General features: G+C 42.1%; 1 protein-coding gene across 6 annotated transcripts in view; it reads left to right on the forward strand.

Annotated features, from left to right (window-relative positions):
* The window catches only part of rhbdl1 (rhomboid, veinlet-like 1 (Drosophila)), a 176,499-nt gene that overhangs the window by 140,859 nt on the left and 20,853 nt on the right, over positions 1 to 14,787 (forward strand). For all 6 annotated transcript variants that reach the window (XM_061967637.1, XM_061967635.1, XM_061967638.1 and 3 more), the window contains one exon: positions 11,997 to 12,097. In XM_061967637.1, the coding sequence (XP_061823621.1) occupies positions 11,997 to 12,097 (101 nt within the window). The remainder of the gene's footprint in view (positions 1 to 11,996; positions 12,098 to 14,787) is intronic.

A 14,787-nucleotide genomic window follows, 5' to 3' on the forward strand; every position in this document is an offset into this window, starting at 1 on the left:
CTTTTCTCCCACTCGCTCCATCTGGCTCCTCCCTTGGTGCTCCTGGGCAAATAAATCTGATCAGGCATTCCCGGAGTTTTATTAGCCGTCAGAGGCATCCCTTCGGCTGCAGGAGTGCTGACTAGAGCACATCTTTGTGCCCCGCGAATATATACACCATAAATGGCTCTCTCGCAAATAAAGCAGCGTGGACATTAACTAATCGTTATATGCCCGCCATCCAAAATGGGGGGCGGCCTCTTTATGTGCATTTCCTTGCAAAGGATACATACAGCCTATAGGAACATGGCTGGCTGTAAACAGTCTGTACGTAGCTTAAGGCAGTGTTTTTCAACCTTTTTTGACCCAAGGAACATTTTTTCCATTGAAACAATGCGGAGGCACACCACCAGCAGAAAACATTAAACAATTTAACTCAGTAGACAATAAAAAGTTGTTGTCGCAATTGTTGGATATGACTTTAAACCATAACCAAGCATGCATCAATATAGCTCTTGTCTCAAAGTAGGTGTACTGTCACCACCTGTCACATCACGCCGTGACTTATTTTGAATTTTTTGCTGTTTTCCCGTGTGTAGTGTTTTAGTTCTTGTCTTGCGCTCCTATTTCGGAGGCTTTTCCTGTTGGAGTTTCATGTCTTCCTTTGACCGCTATTCCCCGCACCTGCTTTGTTTTAGCAATCAAGAATATTTCAGTTGTTGCTATCTTTTTTTTGTGTGGACATTGTCGTCATGTCATGTACGGATGTACTTTGTGGACGCCGTCTCTGCTCCACACGCTGTAAGTCTTTGCTGTCGTCCAGCATTCTGTTTTTTGTTTACTTTGTAGCCAGTTCCGTTTTAAAGTTAAAGTTAAAGTTAAAGTTAAAGTACCAATGATTGTCACACACACACTAGGTGTGGCGAAATTATTCTCTGCATTTGACCCATCACCCTTGATCACCCCCTGGGAGGTGAGGGGAGCAGTGGGCAGCAGCGGTGGCTGCGCCCGGGAATCATTTTGGTTTTTTAACCCCCAATTCCAACCCTTGATGCTGAGTGCCAAGCAGGGAGGTAATGGGTCCCATTTTTATAGTCTTTGGTATGACTCGGCCGGGATTTGAACTCCCAACCTACCGATCTCAGGACGGACACTCTAACCACTAGGCCACTGAGTAGGTAAAGTTTCGTTCTACATAGCCATCCTTAAGCTTTAATGCCTTTTCTTAGGGGCGCTCACCTTTTGTTTATTTTTGGTTTAAAGGGGAACATTATCACAATTTCAGAATGGTTAAAACCATTAAAAATCAGTTCCCAGTGGCTTATTATATTTTCCGAAGTTTTTTTTTCAATTTTACCCATCACGCAATATCCCTAAAAAAAGCTTAAAAGTGCCTGATTTTAACCATCGTTATAAACACCCGTTCATTTTCCTGTGACGTCACATAGTGAAGCCAACACAAACAAACATGGCGGAAAGAACAGCAAGCTATAGCGACATTAGCTCGGATTCAGACTCTGATTTCAGCGGCTTAAGTGATTCAACAGATTACGCATTTATTGAAACGGATGGTTGTAGTGTGGAGGCAGGTAGCGAAAACGAAATTGAAGAAGAAACTTAAGCTATTGAGCCATATCGGTTTGAACCGTATGCAAGCGAAAACGACGAAAACGACACAACAGCCAGCGACACGGGAGAAAGCGAGGACGAATTTGGCGATCGCTTTCTAACCAACGATTGGTATGTGTTTGTTTGGCATTAAAGGAAACTAACAACTATGAACTAGGTTTACAGCATATGAAATATATTTGGCAACAACATGCACTTTGAGAATGCAGACAGCCCAATTTTCATCAATTAATATATTCTGTAGACATACCCTCATCCGCGCTCTTTTCCTGAAAGCTGATCTGTCCAGTTTTGGAGTTGATGTCAGCAGGCCAGGGAAGCTAGGGTCGATATTCTTCTCTTGATCATCTTCGGTGGCATAAGGGACGGTGTGAGCCAAGACATCCAGGGGGTTTAGCTCGCTCGTCTGCGGGAACAAACTGCCGCCATTGTTTGCCGTGCTACCGAGGTCCTTTGTCCCTGAATTGCTCACACACTCCGGCAGATTCAATGGGGGTCTGGCAGCAGATTTCTTTGACTTCATCGTTGGAAATGCATCTGCTTTGAGTGTCGCAGGATATCCACACATTCTTGCCATCTCTGTCGTAGCATAGCTTTCGTCGGTAAAGTGTGCGGAACAAACGTCCAATTTCTTGCCACTTTCGCATATTTGGGCCACTGGTGCAACTTGAATCCGTCCCTGTTCGTGTTGTTACACCCTCCGACAACACACCGACGAGGCATGATGTCTCCAAGGTACGGAAAACAGTCGAAAAAACGGAAAATAACAGAGCTGATTTGACTCGGTGTTTGAGAAAATGGCGGATTGCTTCCCGATGTGACGTCATCGCTCCGAGAGCGAATATTAGAAAGGCGTTTAATTCGCCAAAATTCACCCATTTAGAGTTCGGAAATCGGTTAAAAAAATATATGGTCTTTTTTTTGCAACATCAAGGTATATATTGACGCTTACATAGGTCTGGTGATAATGTTCCCCTTTAAGCATTAAACACCTTTTTACCTGCACGCTGCCTCCTGCTGTCGCCTGCATATTGTGATCACGACAAACCATTGTCGTCTCACACGACGTGTTCCCGACATCTACAAAGCTTCTGGCTGCCACCTACTGATATGGTATGGTATAACATGGTTACTCTGCCGAGCTCTAGACAGCACCGACACTCAACAGCGGCACATTATTTGCAGATTATAATTACTGGTTTGCAAAAAATATTTTTAACCCAAATAGGGGAAACTGTGGCACACCAGACTGTCTCTCACGGCACACTGCAGCACAGTGGTTGAAAAACACTGGCTTAAGGGATACTAATGCAGTATTAGCTTTTGGTTTAAAAATGTCTGTCAGTATCTGTGACGTGATGATAACCACAGAACGGGGATTGGAACTGAGCTCTTTATAGTACCTGCAATACATATCAAACGCCACCAATCCAATCCAATCCAATCCACTTTATTTATATAGCACATTTAAACAACAAAATGTTTCCAAAGTGCTGCACAACAATATTAAACACAATTAAAAACAATATAAAATAAATGTGATTAAAAACAATTTCAAAGGGTAAAACCAATTAAAACAGTAAATAGAAAGCAAAAGCAAAATTTTAAAAACACAGAGGACAACAGAGGACCACACAACTCACGTAGTGTTAAAAGCCAGAGAATAAAAGTGGGTCTTAAGACGAGACTTAAAACACTCCACTGTGGGAGCAGTTCGAACATGGAGGGGCAGAGTGTTCCAGAGCTTAGGGCCGACCACAGAGAAGGCCCTGTCTCCCCTGGTTTTAAGTCTCGTCTTGGACACCACGAGCTGGAGCTGGCTCTCGGACCTCAGAGCGCGCGCAGGATTGTAAGTTTGGATGAGGTCCGAGATATACTGAGGTGCCAGTCCATGTAAAGCTTTAAAAACAAACAGCAAGGTTTTAAAATCAATTCTAAAATGAACAGGGAGCCAGTGCAAACTCTCAAGGATTGGGGTTATATGCTGGCGTCTCCTGGCCCCTGTTAAAAGTCGTGCTGCCGCATTCTGGACTAACTGCAACCGGGAGAGAGCTTTTTGGCTAATGCCAGCATAAAGTGCATTGCAGTAGTCCAGGCGACTTGAAATAAAAGCATGCACGACTTGTTCAAAGAGGTTAAAAGATAAAAACGGTTTTACCTTTGCTAAAAGACGAAGATGATAAAAACACGATTTTAAAACGCCATTGACTTGTTTGTCAAGTTTAAAATCGCTGTCTATAGTGACGCCAAGGCTGGTGACTTTGGGACGCACATAATTTTGCAATGGTCCCAAGTCAGTGAGGGCCGGACCAAACACTAAAATTTCCGTTTTTCCCTCATTCATTATTAAAAAATTCTGGGCTAACCAAGCCTTGACGTCGCATAGACAGTTGAGAAGGAGTGTCAGGGGGCCGTGGCCTTTTGAAATAGGCATATAAATTTGGCAGTCGTCTGCATAAAAGTGATAAAACACTCCATACCTCTTAAAAATCTCTCCAAGAGGAAGAAGGTACAGTGCAAACAGGATGGGGCCTAGAATAGATCCCTGGGGGACACCACAGTAAAGCGGCAGTATTGCTCTGCAAAATCACTCCTCGTCAAAGTGTACGTAGTATTTTCCAGGCAGGCGCAACAAAAGAATGCATGTGTTTTGTTCAAACCTGTGCACTGTTACGTGAGCATTGTGTTGACATTTCGGATATTTCCGCCTCGGTTGTGTGACGGCGACTGAGGGGCGACGCCTCAGGCTCTGTCAAAGTCTGGCCTCAGATCAGCTTAGCGCCACACGTCTGCGCTTTATCTGGGATAGAGTGCAGCAGTCCCGTAGCTGAGGGCCTGCTGAGGGTAAAACGTTTGGCTGTTTCAAGTTTAGTTTGACAGAAAGGCTAAGCACTGAGGATTAGACTTGAGGTAGTTTGGTCGTGCGGTTGACCCTTGCTCCGCACAAAGTGACGCGTTTTACTCGCTGGATGTTGCAGGCTTTGTGGATGTCGATGGAAATGATGGCGACACTAAATAAAGTGTGCATGAGATGCGGCGTGTCGGCTCCGTGCCGGAATTAATCGTACACCTCCCAGCTCGGCTTCTGCAGGAGGGTGAGAGCCCTAAATCTTAAATCCCGGCTAAGCAGCGGAGCTCACATGACAGGTCTGTTTAATATTCATACTGTATCAGGGAGGGCCTCAGCAGCGCAGGAAAAGGCGGCTGAAACTCCCTGTAGACCCTCGGCTCGTCTGCTCAGACACAGTTGGAGATATCCCTTCTACCCGACACAAGGTGTCTTGCGCCAACTCGCTCGATAACCTTAAATAATACAAGAACTTGTGCTCCAAAATTGCTTTTAATACCCTTGACATTTGTCCGGTTTTAATCTAGTGACATCATTAGACCACGTTTAGAAATGTCACCCACTGTACAATGGTCGAGTGGATCTAGTTAATAGTGTGAGAGTCCAGTCCAGGGGTCGGCAACCCAAAATGTTGAAAGAGCCATATTGGACCAAAAATACAAAAAAAATCTGTCTGGAGCCGCAAAAAATTAAAAGCCTTATATATAAGTGTTATAATGAAGGAAGTGTCTATATTAGCTATATCAGCCTACTATCAAAGGCTGATGCAAATCTTTGTTGACAGAAATGTTGTATTTTCATTTTTATTCTCCACATTTTTGCAACATTGGAAAACATTACTAAAACGGAGGCTTCTCACAGGATGAGATAACTTCTGGAAATGACTTGCTCAGAATGGCCAAAGGTATAGATGTGTGTGTCCAAGTTAAAGGAAACTCCAGGCTGTTTTCTTCCAATGGATTTATTACAGTCTTTGCAATCTGGGTAATGTTTGCTGTGGTCTGGAACAACATGGCACACAAACAACGATGATAAATGCAGCCAATATTACATACAGATAATGTGTCATAAGACATGCAAACATAAATTAAATACACAGAGGACATAAGTAAAAGTAATAAAATGAGCTCAAATATACCTACAAACGAGGCATAGTAATGCAATATGTACATTCAGCTAGCCTAAATAGCATGTTAGCATCGATTAGCTTGCGATCATGGATTGACCAAATATGCCTGGTAAGCACTCCAGCAAATCAATAAAATCAACAAAGCTCACCTTTGTGCATTCACGCAGAGCATAAAACATTTGGTGGACAAAATGAGACAAAGAAAGAGTGGCATAAAAGACGTCTTTCTGTGGCAGCGTAGGGGAAAGTTGTACATGTAAACAAACTACGGTGAGTTCAAAGACCGCCAAAATTAGGACAAAACAGTGCTTGCCAAACACTCTCATCAGTGACTCATGTATAACATAAACAGTGGGATTGCTAACAATTAGGAAGGTTTGTGTCTGTGTTTTTCTCCTACAGAAAATATATTAAAACAAAAAATGTTTTTTTCTTCATCTTTTTCCATTGTCACATATCTCTGAAAGAGGTCCAGGGAGCCACTAGGGCGGCGCTAAAGAGCCACATGCGGCTCTAGAAACACGGATTGCTGACCCCTGGTCCAGTCCATAGTAGGGCCAGCAGGGGATCATCTTGAGTGGAGAATAGTCAGCAGCGCAGAGACGTCCCTAACTGATGCACAGATGAGTGGTCCACCCCGGGTCCCGACTTTGAACAGCTAGCGCGTCATATCTGGTCACCTATTAACCTCTCCACGCAGGAGAGGGGGGCAGAGCAGAAAAGAGACGGCAGATCAACTGGTCGAAAACGGGGGTTTATTTAAAGGCTAGCGTATACAAATAAGTTTTAAGATGGGACTTAAATGCTTCTACTTCTACTGAAAACAGTTTTGATTGAACAAAATCACAGTTTATTAATTGATAAACAGTCAAAACACCCATAATGGAAGTGGTGAGGAATATGATTCATGTGAAATGGTAAATATACTGTTTATTGTCATTGTGCAGCCAAAACTAATTTGGTATGGTTTCTTTAGTGTCAACCTTTTATTTTATGTTATTCTGTTTTCAACACTGAACTTGATAAGTGGCAGAAACAAAATATGTATTTTTCATTTATTTTCTTAAATGGTAATTTTATATAAAATAATATTAAATTATACATTTTGATAGATTTGCACTTACCGTATTTTTCGGAGTATAAGTCGCACCGGAGTATAAGTCGCACCTGCCGAAAATGCATAATAAAGAAGGAAAAAAACATATATAAATCGCACTAAACTATAAAAAAAACGGTGACTTATAGTCCGAAAAATACGGTATTTATTTTTACTTTAAATCAGTTTATGTTCCTTTATATTTACTTTACTTTGAGCATTGAACAGGCAGGATATGTGTACAGAACATGTTTTATTTTTATTTTTTACTTTATTTGGTTTTCTTTTTTTATTTCATTTGTTTTACTACACAGAGTAACTAAATAAGCTCTGTGTTTTTATTTTGACACATGTTTAGATACAATACCAGTCAAAAGTACAGACACAGTTTCTCATTTTGACAAAGCTTCCAAATTTTTTGGGCTGGTGATATATATAGCGATATCAGGAAAGTAAAGCTAAAACTGCATGTTTGGTTTATAAATATTAATGATAACCATGTGATGATAACCAGAAACATATGTATATTTGCATGTCTTGACATGCAAATGTCGGCGTGGCACAGTGGGAGAGTGGCCGTGCGCAACCCGAGGGTCCCTGGTTCAATCCCCACCTAGTACCAACCTCGTCATGTCCGTTGTGTCCTGAGCAAGACACTTCACCCTTGCTCCTGATGGGTGCTGGTTAGCGCCTTGCATGGCAGCTCCCTCCATCAGTGTGTGAATGTGTGTGTGAATGGGTAAATGTGGAAGTAGTGTCAAAGCGCTTTGAGTACCTTGAAGGTAGAAAAGCGCTATACAAGTACAACCCATTTGAAGGTATTCTAAATGTATATAAGCTCCTACCTAAGTGCATAATCATTTTACTATAATAAAGGACCCTGTTATGTTTAGCATGACAAAAAATGAACACTATACCGCAAGGCTTCGCCGTGTGAAAGCAAAGTATATCCATTGCTGTGAAACTCTAAAAGAAAAATTAAAGAAAAAAAATACAAAGTCAAAATGATACAGATAAAGTTGCCCCAATTCAAATGATTCTTTTTTTTGAAGAGAAGAGCCGATTCACCTGACACACACATCCACACACACACACACACACACACACATTCCGCGCTAGACTGTGAAATTGTAGTTTGGTTGAACCAGTCAAAAATGGGCTGCCGTGGATCTCCTTCAATCTGTAGCTGAGGCATCAGCCTTCATATGCACCCATAAATCCTGACAAAAGCAGCCCCTCCACAGGTGCAGGAAGGAGCAAGGGGGGGGGGGAGTGAGATGAATGACTCAGGAACGCCACTCTGATTACCATCCGTCTTTCCAGCATCAGCACCAGCCCGCCTCGGGCCCATGAACTTTTTTTCTTTTTAGCACAATGTTTACTCTTTGTGCTCGCACGCTGAATATGTGCGTTTTAGATTTGACATGGCGTCTCCAACTGCATTGAAAGCGAGATTGTTTGCTTTCATCGACCCCTCCAGGCGTTCCTTATCACCACATTTGCATAATTTACAATGCCAACTTGACACTGTACTTTCTACTGTGCGCTGTCACTTTGTACATGGGGATTCCAACAACTACACGCATCATTATGTTGGTCTATGACAGGGGTCGGCAACCCAAAATGTTGAAAGAGCCATATTGGACCAAAAGTACAAAAAAAAATCTGTCTGGAGCGGCAAAAAAGCCTTATATAAGTGTTATAATGAAGGTAACACATTATGTAAGTGTCTATATTAGCTATATTAGCCTACTATCAAAGGCTGATGCAAATCTTCATTGACAGAAATGTTGTATTTTAATTTTTATTCTACACATTTTTGCAACATTGGAAAACATTACTAAAATGGAGGCTTCTCACAGGATGAGATAACTTCTGGAAATGACTGGCTCAGAATGGCCAAAGGTATAGATGTGTTTGTCCAAGTTAAAGGAAACTGCAGGCTGTTTTCTTCCAATTTATTTATTACAGTCTTTGCAATCTGGGTAATGTTTGCTGTGGTCTGGAACAACATGGCACACAAACAACTATGATAAATGCAGCCAATGTTACATACAAATAATGTGTCATAAGACGTGGTAATATAAATTAAATACACAGAGGACATAAGTAAAGGAAATAAAATGAGCTCAAATATACCTACAAACGAGGCATAATAATGCAATATATACATTCAGCTCGCCTAAATAGCATGTTAGCATCGATTAGCTTGCGGTCATGGATTGACCAAATATGCCTGATAAGCACTCCAGCAAATCAATAAAATCAACAAAGCACACCTCCCTCGCCCGCCTGCAGCTCGTGCAGAACTCTGCTGCTCGTCTGCTAACACAGACCCGCAGACGTGAGCACATCACCCCTATTTTAGCGTCCCTTCACTGGCTCCCTGTGCGTTACCGAATACATTTTAAACTCCTTTTATTTGTTTTTAAATGTCTAAACAACCTCGCGCCAACCTATCTCTCCGACCTCCTTCAGCCTTACTGCCCCACCCGATCCTTAAGATCAGCCGATCAGCTGCTGTTGACGGTCCCTGACACAAGGCTGAAGCTTAGAGGTGACAGAGCTTTCGCCGTTGCTGCTCCCAAGCTCTGGAACGACCTACCCCTGAGTGTTAGACAAGCCTCCTCTCTTCCTGTTTTTAAATCTCTCTTAAAAACATACTTTTATTCCATGGCTTTTAACACTGAGTGATATCCATCCTGCAATGGCGCCCCATAATACACCTGCTGTGATCCTGTTTTTATGTTTTTATGTTTTTATTAATTCTATTTTAATTATTTATTTTTTTATCGTGTTCTGTTTGTGTTGTGTTGTGTTTGCTCGGTACTCGTTTTATCTTTTAACCTGTTCATTGTACAGCACTTTGGCTACCCCTGTGGTAAATTTTAAATGTGCTCTATAAATAAAGTTGATTTGATTTGATTTGATTTGTGCATTCACGCACAGCATAAAACGTTTGGTGGACAAAATGAGACAAAGAATGAGTGGCATAAAACACGTCTTTCTGTGGCAGCGTCGGGGAAAGTTGTACATGTAAACAAACTACGGTGTGTTCAAAGACCGCCAAAATTAGGACAAAAAGGTGCTTGCCAAATACTCTCATCAGTCACTCATGTATAACATAAACAGTGGGATTTCTAACAATTAGGAAGGTTTGTGTCGGGTTTTTTCTCCTACAGAAAATATATTAATACAACTTCATCTTTCTCCATTTACACATAATCTCTGAAAGAGGTCCAGGGAGCCACTAGGGCGGCGCTAAAGAGCCACATGCGGCTCAAGAGCCACGGGTTGCTGACCCCTGGTCTGATTATCTAGTAAGTGATTCCCAACCACAGAATATTACCATTTGTTTAGTTCTGGGGTCTCAAAATGTATTTACTCATTACTCAACATTAGAGTCTGACTTACAGTAGCAAAGAAATAATGCTACAACCATCATGTAGCAACTTAACACACAACAGGTAAATAACACAAACAGACAACATTTTCAAGATTTCATTTTCAAAAAGATATTTTAGGCCATGCTTGTGCCTAAACATCCTACGTCAGCAGCTAAAGAAGCTTTTGTAACCTGTTTTTATTAGAAAGTGTACCGTATTTTCCGCACTATAAGGCGCACCGGATTATTAGCCGCACCTTCAATGAATTACATATTTCATAACTTTGTCCACCAATAAGCCGCCCCGGATTATAAGCCGCGCCTACGCTGCGCTAAAGGGAATGTCAAAAAAACAGTCAGATAGTTCAGTCAAACTTTAATAATATATTGAAAACCAGCGTTCTAACAACTCTGTCCCAAAATGTACGCAAATGTGCAATCACAAACATAGTAAAATTCAAAATGGTGTAGAGCAATAGCAACATAATGTTGCTCGAACGTTAATGTCACAACACACAAAATAAACATAGCGCTCACCTTCTGAAGTTATTCTTCATTCGTAAATCCTTCGAATTCTTCGTCTTCGGTGTCCGAATTGAAAAGTTGCGCAAGCGTGGTATCCAAAATGGCCGGTTCCGTCTCGTCGAAGTCATCGGAGTCAGTGTCGCTGTTGTTCTGTGAATCCTGCCTTCCGGAAAGCTCGGACCACAGTTGTGACCGAAATATCTGCCCAGGCATTTACGATCCACTGGCAAATGTTGGCGTATGTCGTCCGGCGCTGTCTGCCCGTCTTAGTGAAGGTGTGTTCGCCTTCGGAGCTGTGTGAAAAAAGCCACCCGGCCTCTTCGCGTAAACTTCCCTTAACCACTCGCTCATCTTTTCTTCATCCATCCATCCCTTCGAGTTAGCTTTTATGATGACGCCGGCTGGAAAGGTCTCTTTTGGCAAGGTCTTCCTTTTGAATATCACCATGGGTGGAAGTTAGCATGGCAAGCTAGAACCACAGTGAAGGATGACTTCTCATTCCCTGTGGTGCGAATATTCACCGTACGTGCTCCCGTTCCACAGTGCGGTTCACAGGAATATCAGTTGCTGTGAAATACGGTAGTAATCCGTGTGCGGATGGAGAGATTGCGTCTTTTTATGAACCGGATCCTTGTCGCTAAGTAGGAGCCATTTTGTGGTCTTTACAGATGTAAACAGGAAATGAAACGTACGGTGATATCCGCGCGTTTTTTCTTCTTCTTCCGGGGGCGGGTGGTTGCTTACAGTAGAAGAAGAAGCGCTTCCTGTTCTATGGGGGCGGGTGCTTTCCTTGGCGGTTGCTTGCGTAGAAGAAGAAGCGCTTCCTGTTCTACCGGGAAAAAAGATGGCGGCTGTTTACCGAAGTTGCGAGATCGAAACTTTATGAAAATGAATCGTAATAAAGCGCACCGGGTTATAAGGCGCACTGTCAGCTTTAGAGAAAATTTGTGGTTTTTAGGTGCGCCTTATAGTGCGGAAAATACGGGTATACTAAATTGAATACTGCACTTTTTTTTTTTCTGTCCCTCAAATTGGGACAAATTGCACAAAATGTCTGCAATTAGGATTCACAGGAAGTCCAACCTCTCATGGATTCACAAAATAAGAGTTTGCACACACGTGACATAGTGTAACTGCTAACTGAAATAGATGTCTGCACTATTTGGAAAAAGGCCCAAAGCAAGGTGACTTGTGCTGAAGCGTGATGAATAATCTGACCCTCAAGTCCACTCTTTTGTTTCCTCCTCTGAACAGCTCTCTGAACAGGACATCCACTTCTCACATCTGTTTTAGTAATATAGTACAATATGAAATGTAGGTTTTTACACCGTATTGATATGGTGGGCAGTGTGGTCAAATGAGCTCTTCTTCTTCACTTGCCTATCTTTGTGTTTTCTATCCGCAGGCTCACTGACAGTGTCCATCACCGACATGCGTGCTCCAGTGGTGGGGGGCTCCGGCGGGGTCTACGCTCTCTGCTCGGCACATTTGGCCAACGTCGTCATGGTAACTGCCAGAGAGATGGCTTTTTTCTTTTTTCTTTTTTTTTTACTATTTCACCAGAGATTAAATGTCACAAGCTTCCAGTGCGTTTTCTTAGCAACATCAAAGGAAAGCTCTAAGGCTTTTAAGAAGACTTCATTAGGTACACCTGCACCCTCCAATGATATTCATACAAATGCTGCATCAAAAATTGTGCCTGGATCGCAATAATAAGGTTTGGTTTATATTGATTGTTAATGGCATCATGTAGAGCTTCACTTTATTGGAAAGAAAGGTTTCTAATATTTTGCCCCACTTGGAGCTTCTTAGGCAGGTTTGTCAAACTTATTTTCATTGAGGGCTACGTCACAGTTATGGCTGCCCTCAGAGTGAATAATATACTAATATAAATGTATACTTTATAGTGGGCAGCCTAAGGCACACCTGTGCAATAATCATGCTGTTCAATCAGCATCTTGATATGCCACACCTGTGAGGTGGGGTGGATTATCTTGGCAAAGAAGAAATGCTCACTAACCCAGATTTAGACACATTTGTGAACAATATTTGAGAGGATGTTGTGTATAAAGTCAAAGTTTTAGATCTTTGAGTTCAACTCATGAAAAATGGGATCAAAAACAAATGTTGCGTTTATATTTTTGTTCAGTATTTAAGGATTTGCCTCATGATATTATGACGCAATTGTCACTGCATTTTATATATATATATATATATATATATATATATATATATATATATATATATATATATATAATGTGAGTATATATGTATATATATATAATGTGTGTATATATATGTATGTGTGGGGGAAAAAATCACAAGACTATTTCATCTCTACAGGCCTGTTTCATGAGGGGGTTCCCTCAATCATCAGGAGATTTTAATGGGAGCATTCACATACCATGGTTTATATAGGGCACAGAGTGGGTGGTTACAGGCTGGTGTAGGGGCGTGGTGATTGGCTCATGTGTTACCTAGGAGGTGTTTCCGTCTGTGGCGGCATGCTGATACAATTTCGCTGCGCTTTGTTGAGGGATGACAGGTCTGGACGGTATATGATAAACAGTTTCTCTTTCAAGCATAGGTTGCATCTTTTATTACCACTATTGTAAGGTGTGCTGGATGCAAGAATTTGCCATGTTATTGAATATTCAACATTATTGTCTTTGAGGTCCCAAATGTGTTTGCTGAGTTCTGTGGTATTCCGCAGGTTTTGGGTTCCTGAAAGAAGCTTTGTGATTGTTCCATCTGGTTTTAAACTCTCCCTCGGTTAATCCTACATATGTGTCGGATGTGTTAATGTCCTTGCGTGTTACCTTAGATTGGTAGACAACTGATGTTTGTAAGCACCCCCCGTTGAGAGGGCAATCAGGTTTCTTGCGACAGTTGCAGCCTTTGTTGGTTTTGGGGTCGCTCTGTCTGGGGGCCGACGGCTCATTTGCAATTGTTTTGTTGTGGTTTGAGATAATTTGTCGTATATTGTTCATACAGCTGTAGCTCAATTTAATGTTGTTCTTGTTGAATACTTTTCTTAGGCTGTTGCCTTTGGGAAAGTGTTTGTCAATCAGAGTGAGGAATTTGTGGCCAATGTTAGTTGAGACGTTTTTGCTGTATGGGGGGTTGTACCAGATGATGTTGTTTCGTTTTCTGTTCTTTTTTGGTTGGTTTCCTGGCGTGGGTTCATAGGTGAGGGTGAAATTGTATCCGCTTTCATCAAGGGCTTTTTGGTACGGGGGGGTTGCTTGGTCAAATTCAGCTTTGCTAGATGACAGCATCGATAGCCTTTTATTAATTCCGGTAGGTATTCTTTTCGTGGTGGTGGGTGGGTGGTTGCTGTCATGGTGCACGTATTGGAGTGTTGTGTTGGATTTCGTGAATGGTTGGTAGCTGTTGTTTCTCAGGTTGAAAGTGACGTCGAGGAAGTTGACGGTTTGCTTGTTGGCTTCAATCGTGATCCGTAGGCCGTTCTCTTTGAAAATTTGGTATATGCGCTGCTTGGTATACTCGCTGCTCCTTGGCGAGGCGCGACACACTGCCAGTCCGTCATCACGGTAAATACCAAGGTTCAGGTTGAGGCTAGCGAGCTGGGAGAGGAGGAAACTCCCAACGAGTTCACACGTTTCTGCTCCGTCAAAACTTCCCATAGTGACGTCAAATGTTGCATTGTTCTTTTTTTGCCATGGTGTACTGTTGTGGATGAGAATGGAGTTTTTTGCGTGGATGATGATGTTTCTTTCATTGCCTGTGATTGAGTCGTAGTCTGAGGCGAAGTCTAGTGCTTGAGTCAGTAGGTCTTGCGTGATGGAAGGGTAAAATTCTTCGATATCGAAGGAGATAAAGTTGTGCTGTTGTTTGTCTTGGATGTTGTTGAACCATTTGATTACTGCTGCTGTATTTCTCCATTGGTTGAGTGGTGTTTTGTCCTTGATTTTTGTGTTGACTCTTGTGTTGGCTGAACTGGACATTGAGGACAGGGTGGACGCCACAGCCAACAAGGAAGCCTTCATCACATTGAAGGACCACAAACCCAACTTCGCAAATAACCCAACATGCCGACTAATAAACCCAACTAAATCTGAAATAGGAAAAATCAGCAAAATAATCCTGGACAGAGTCAACACAAAAATCAAGGACAAAACACCACTCAACCAATGGAGAAATACAGCAGCAGTAATCAAATGGTTCAACAACAT

Source organism: Nerophis lumbriciformis, linkage group LG11 (assembly GCF_033978685.3).
Source record: "Nerophis lumbriciformis linkage group LG11, RoL_Nlum_v2.1, whole genome shotgun sequence".
NCBI lineage: Eukaryota > Metazoa > Chordata > Actinopteri > Syngnathiformes > Syngnathidae > Nerophis > Nerophis lumbriciformis.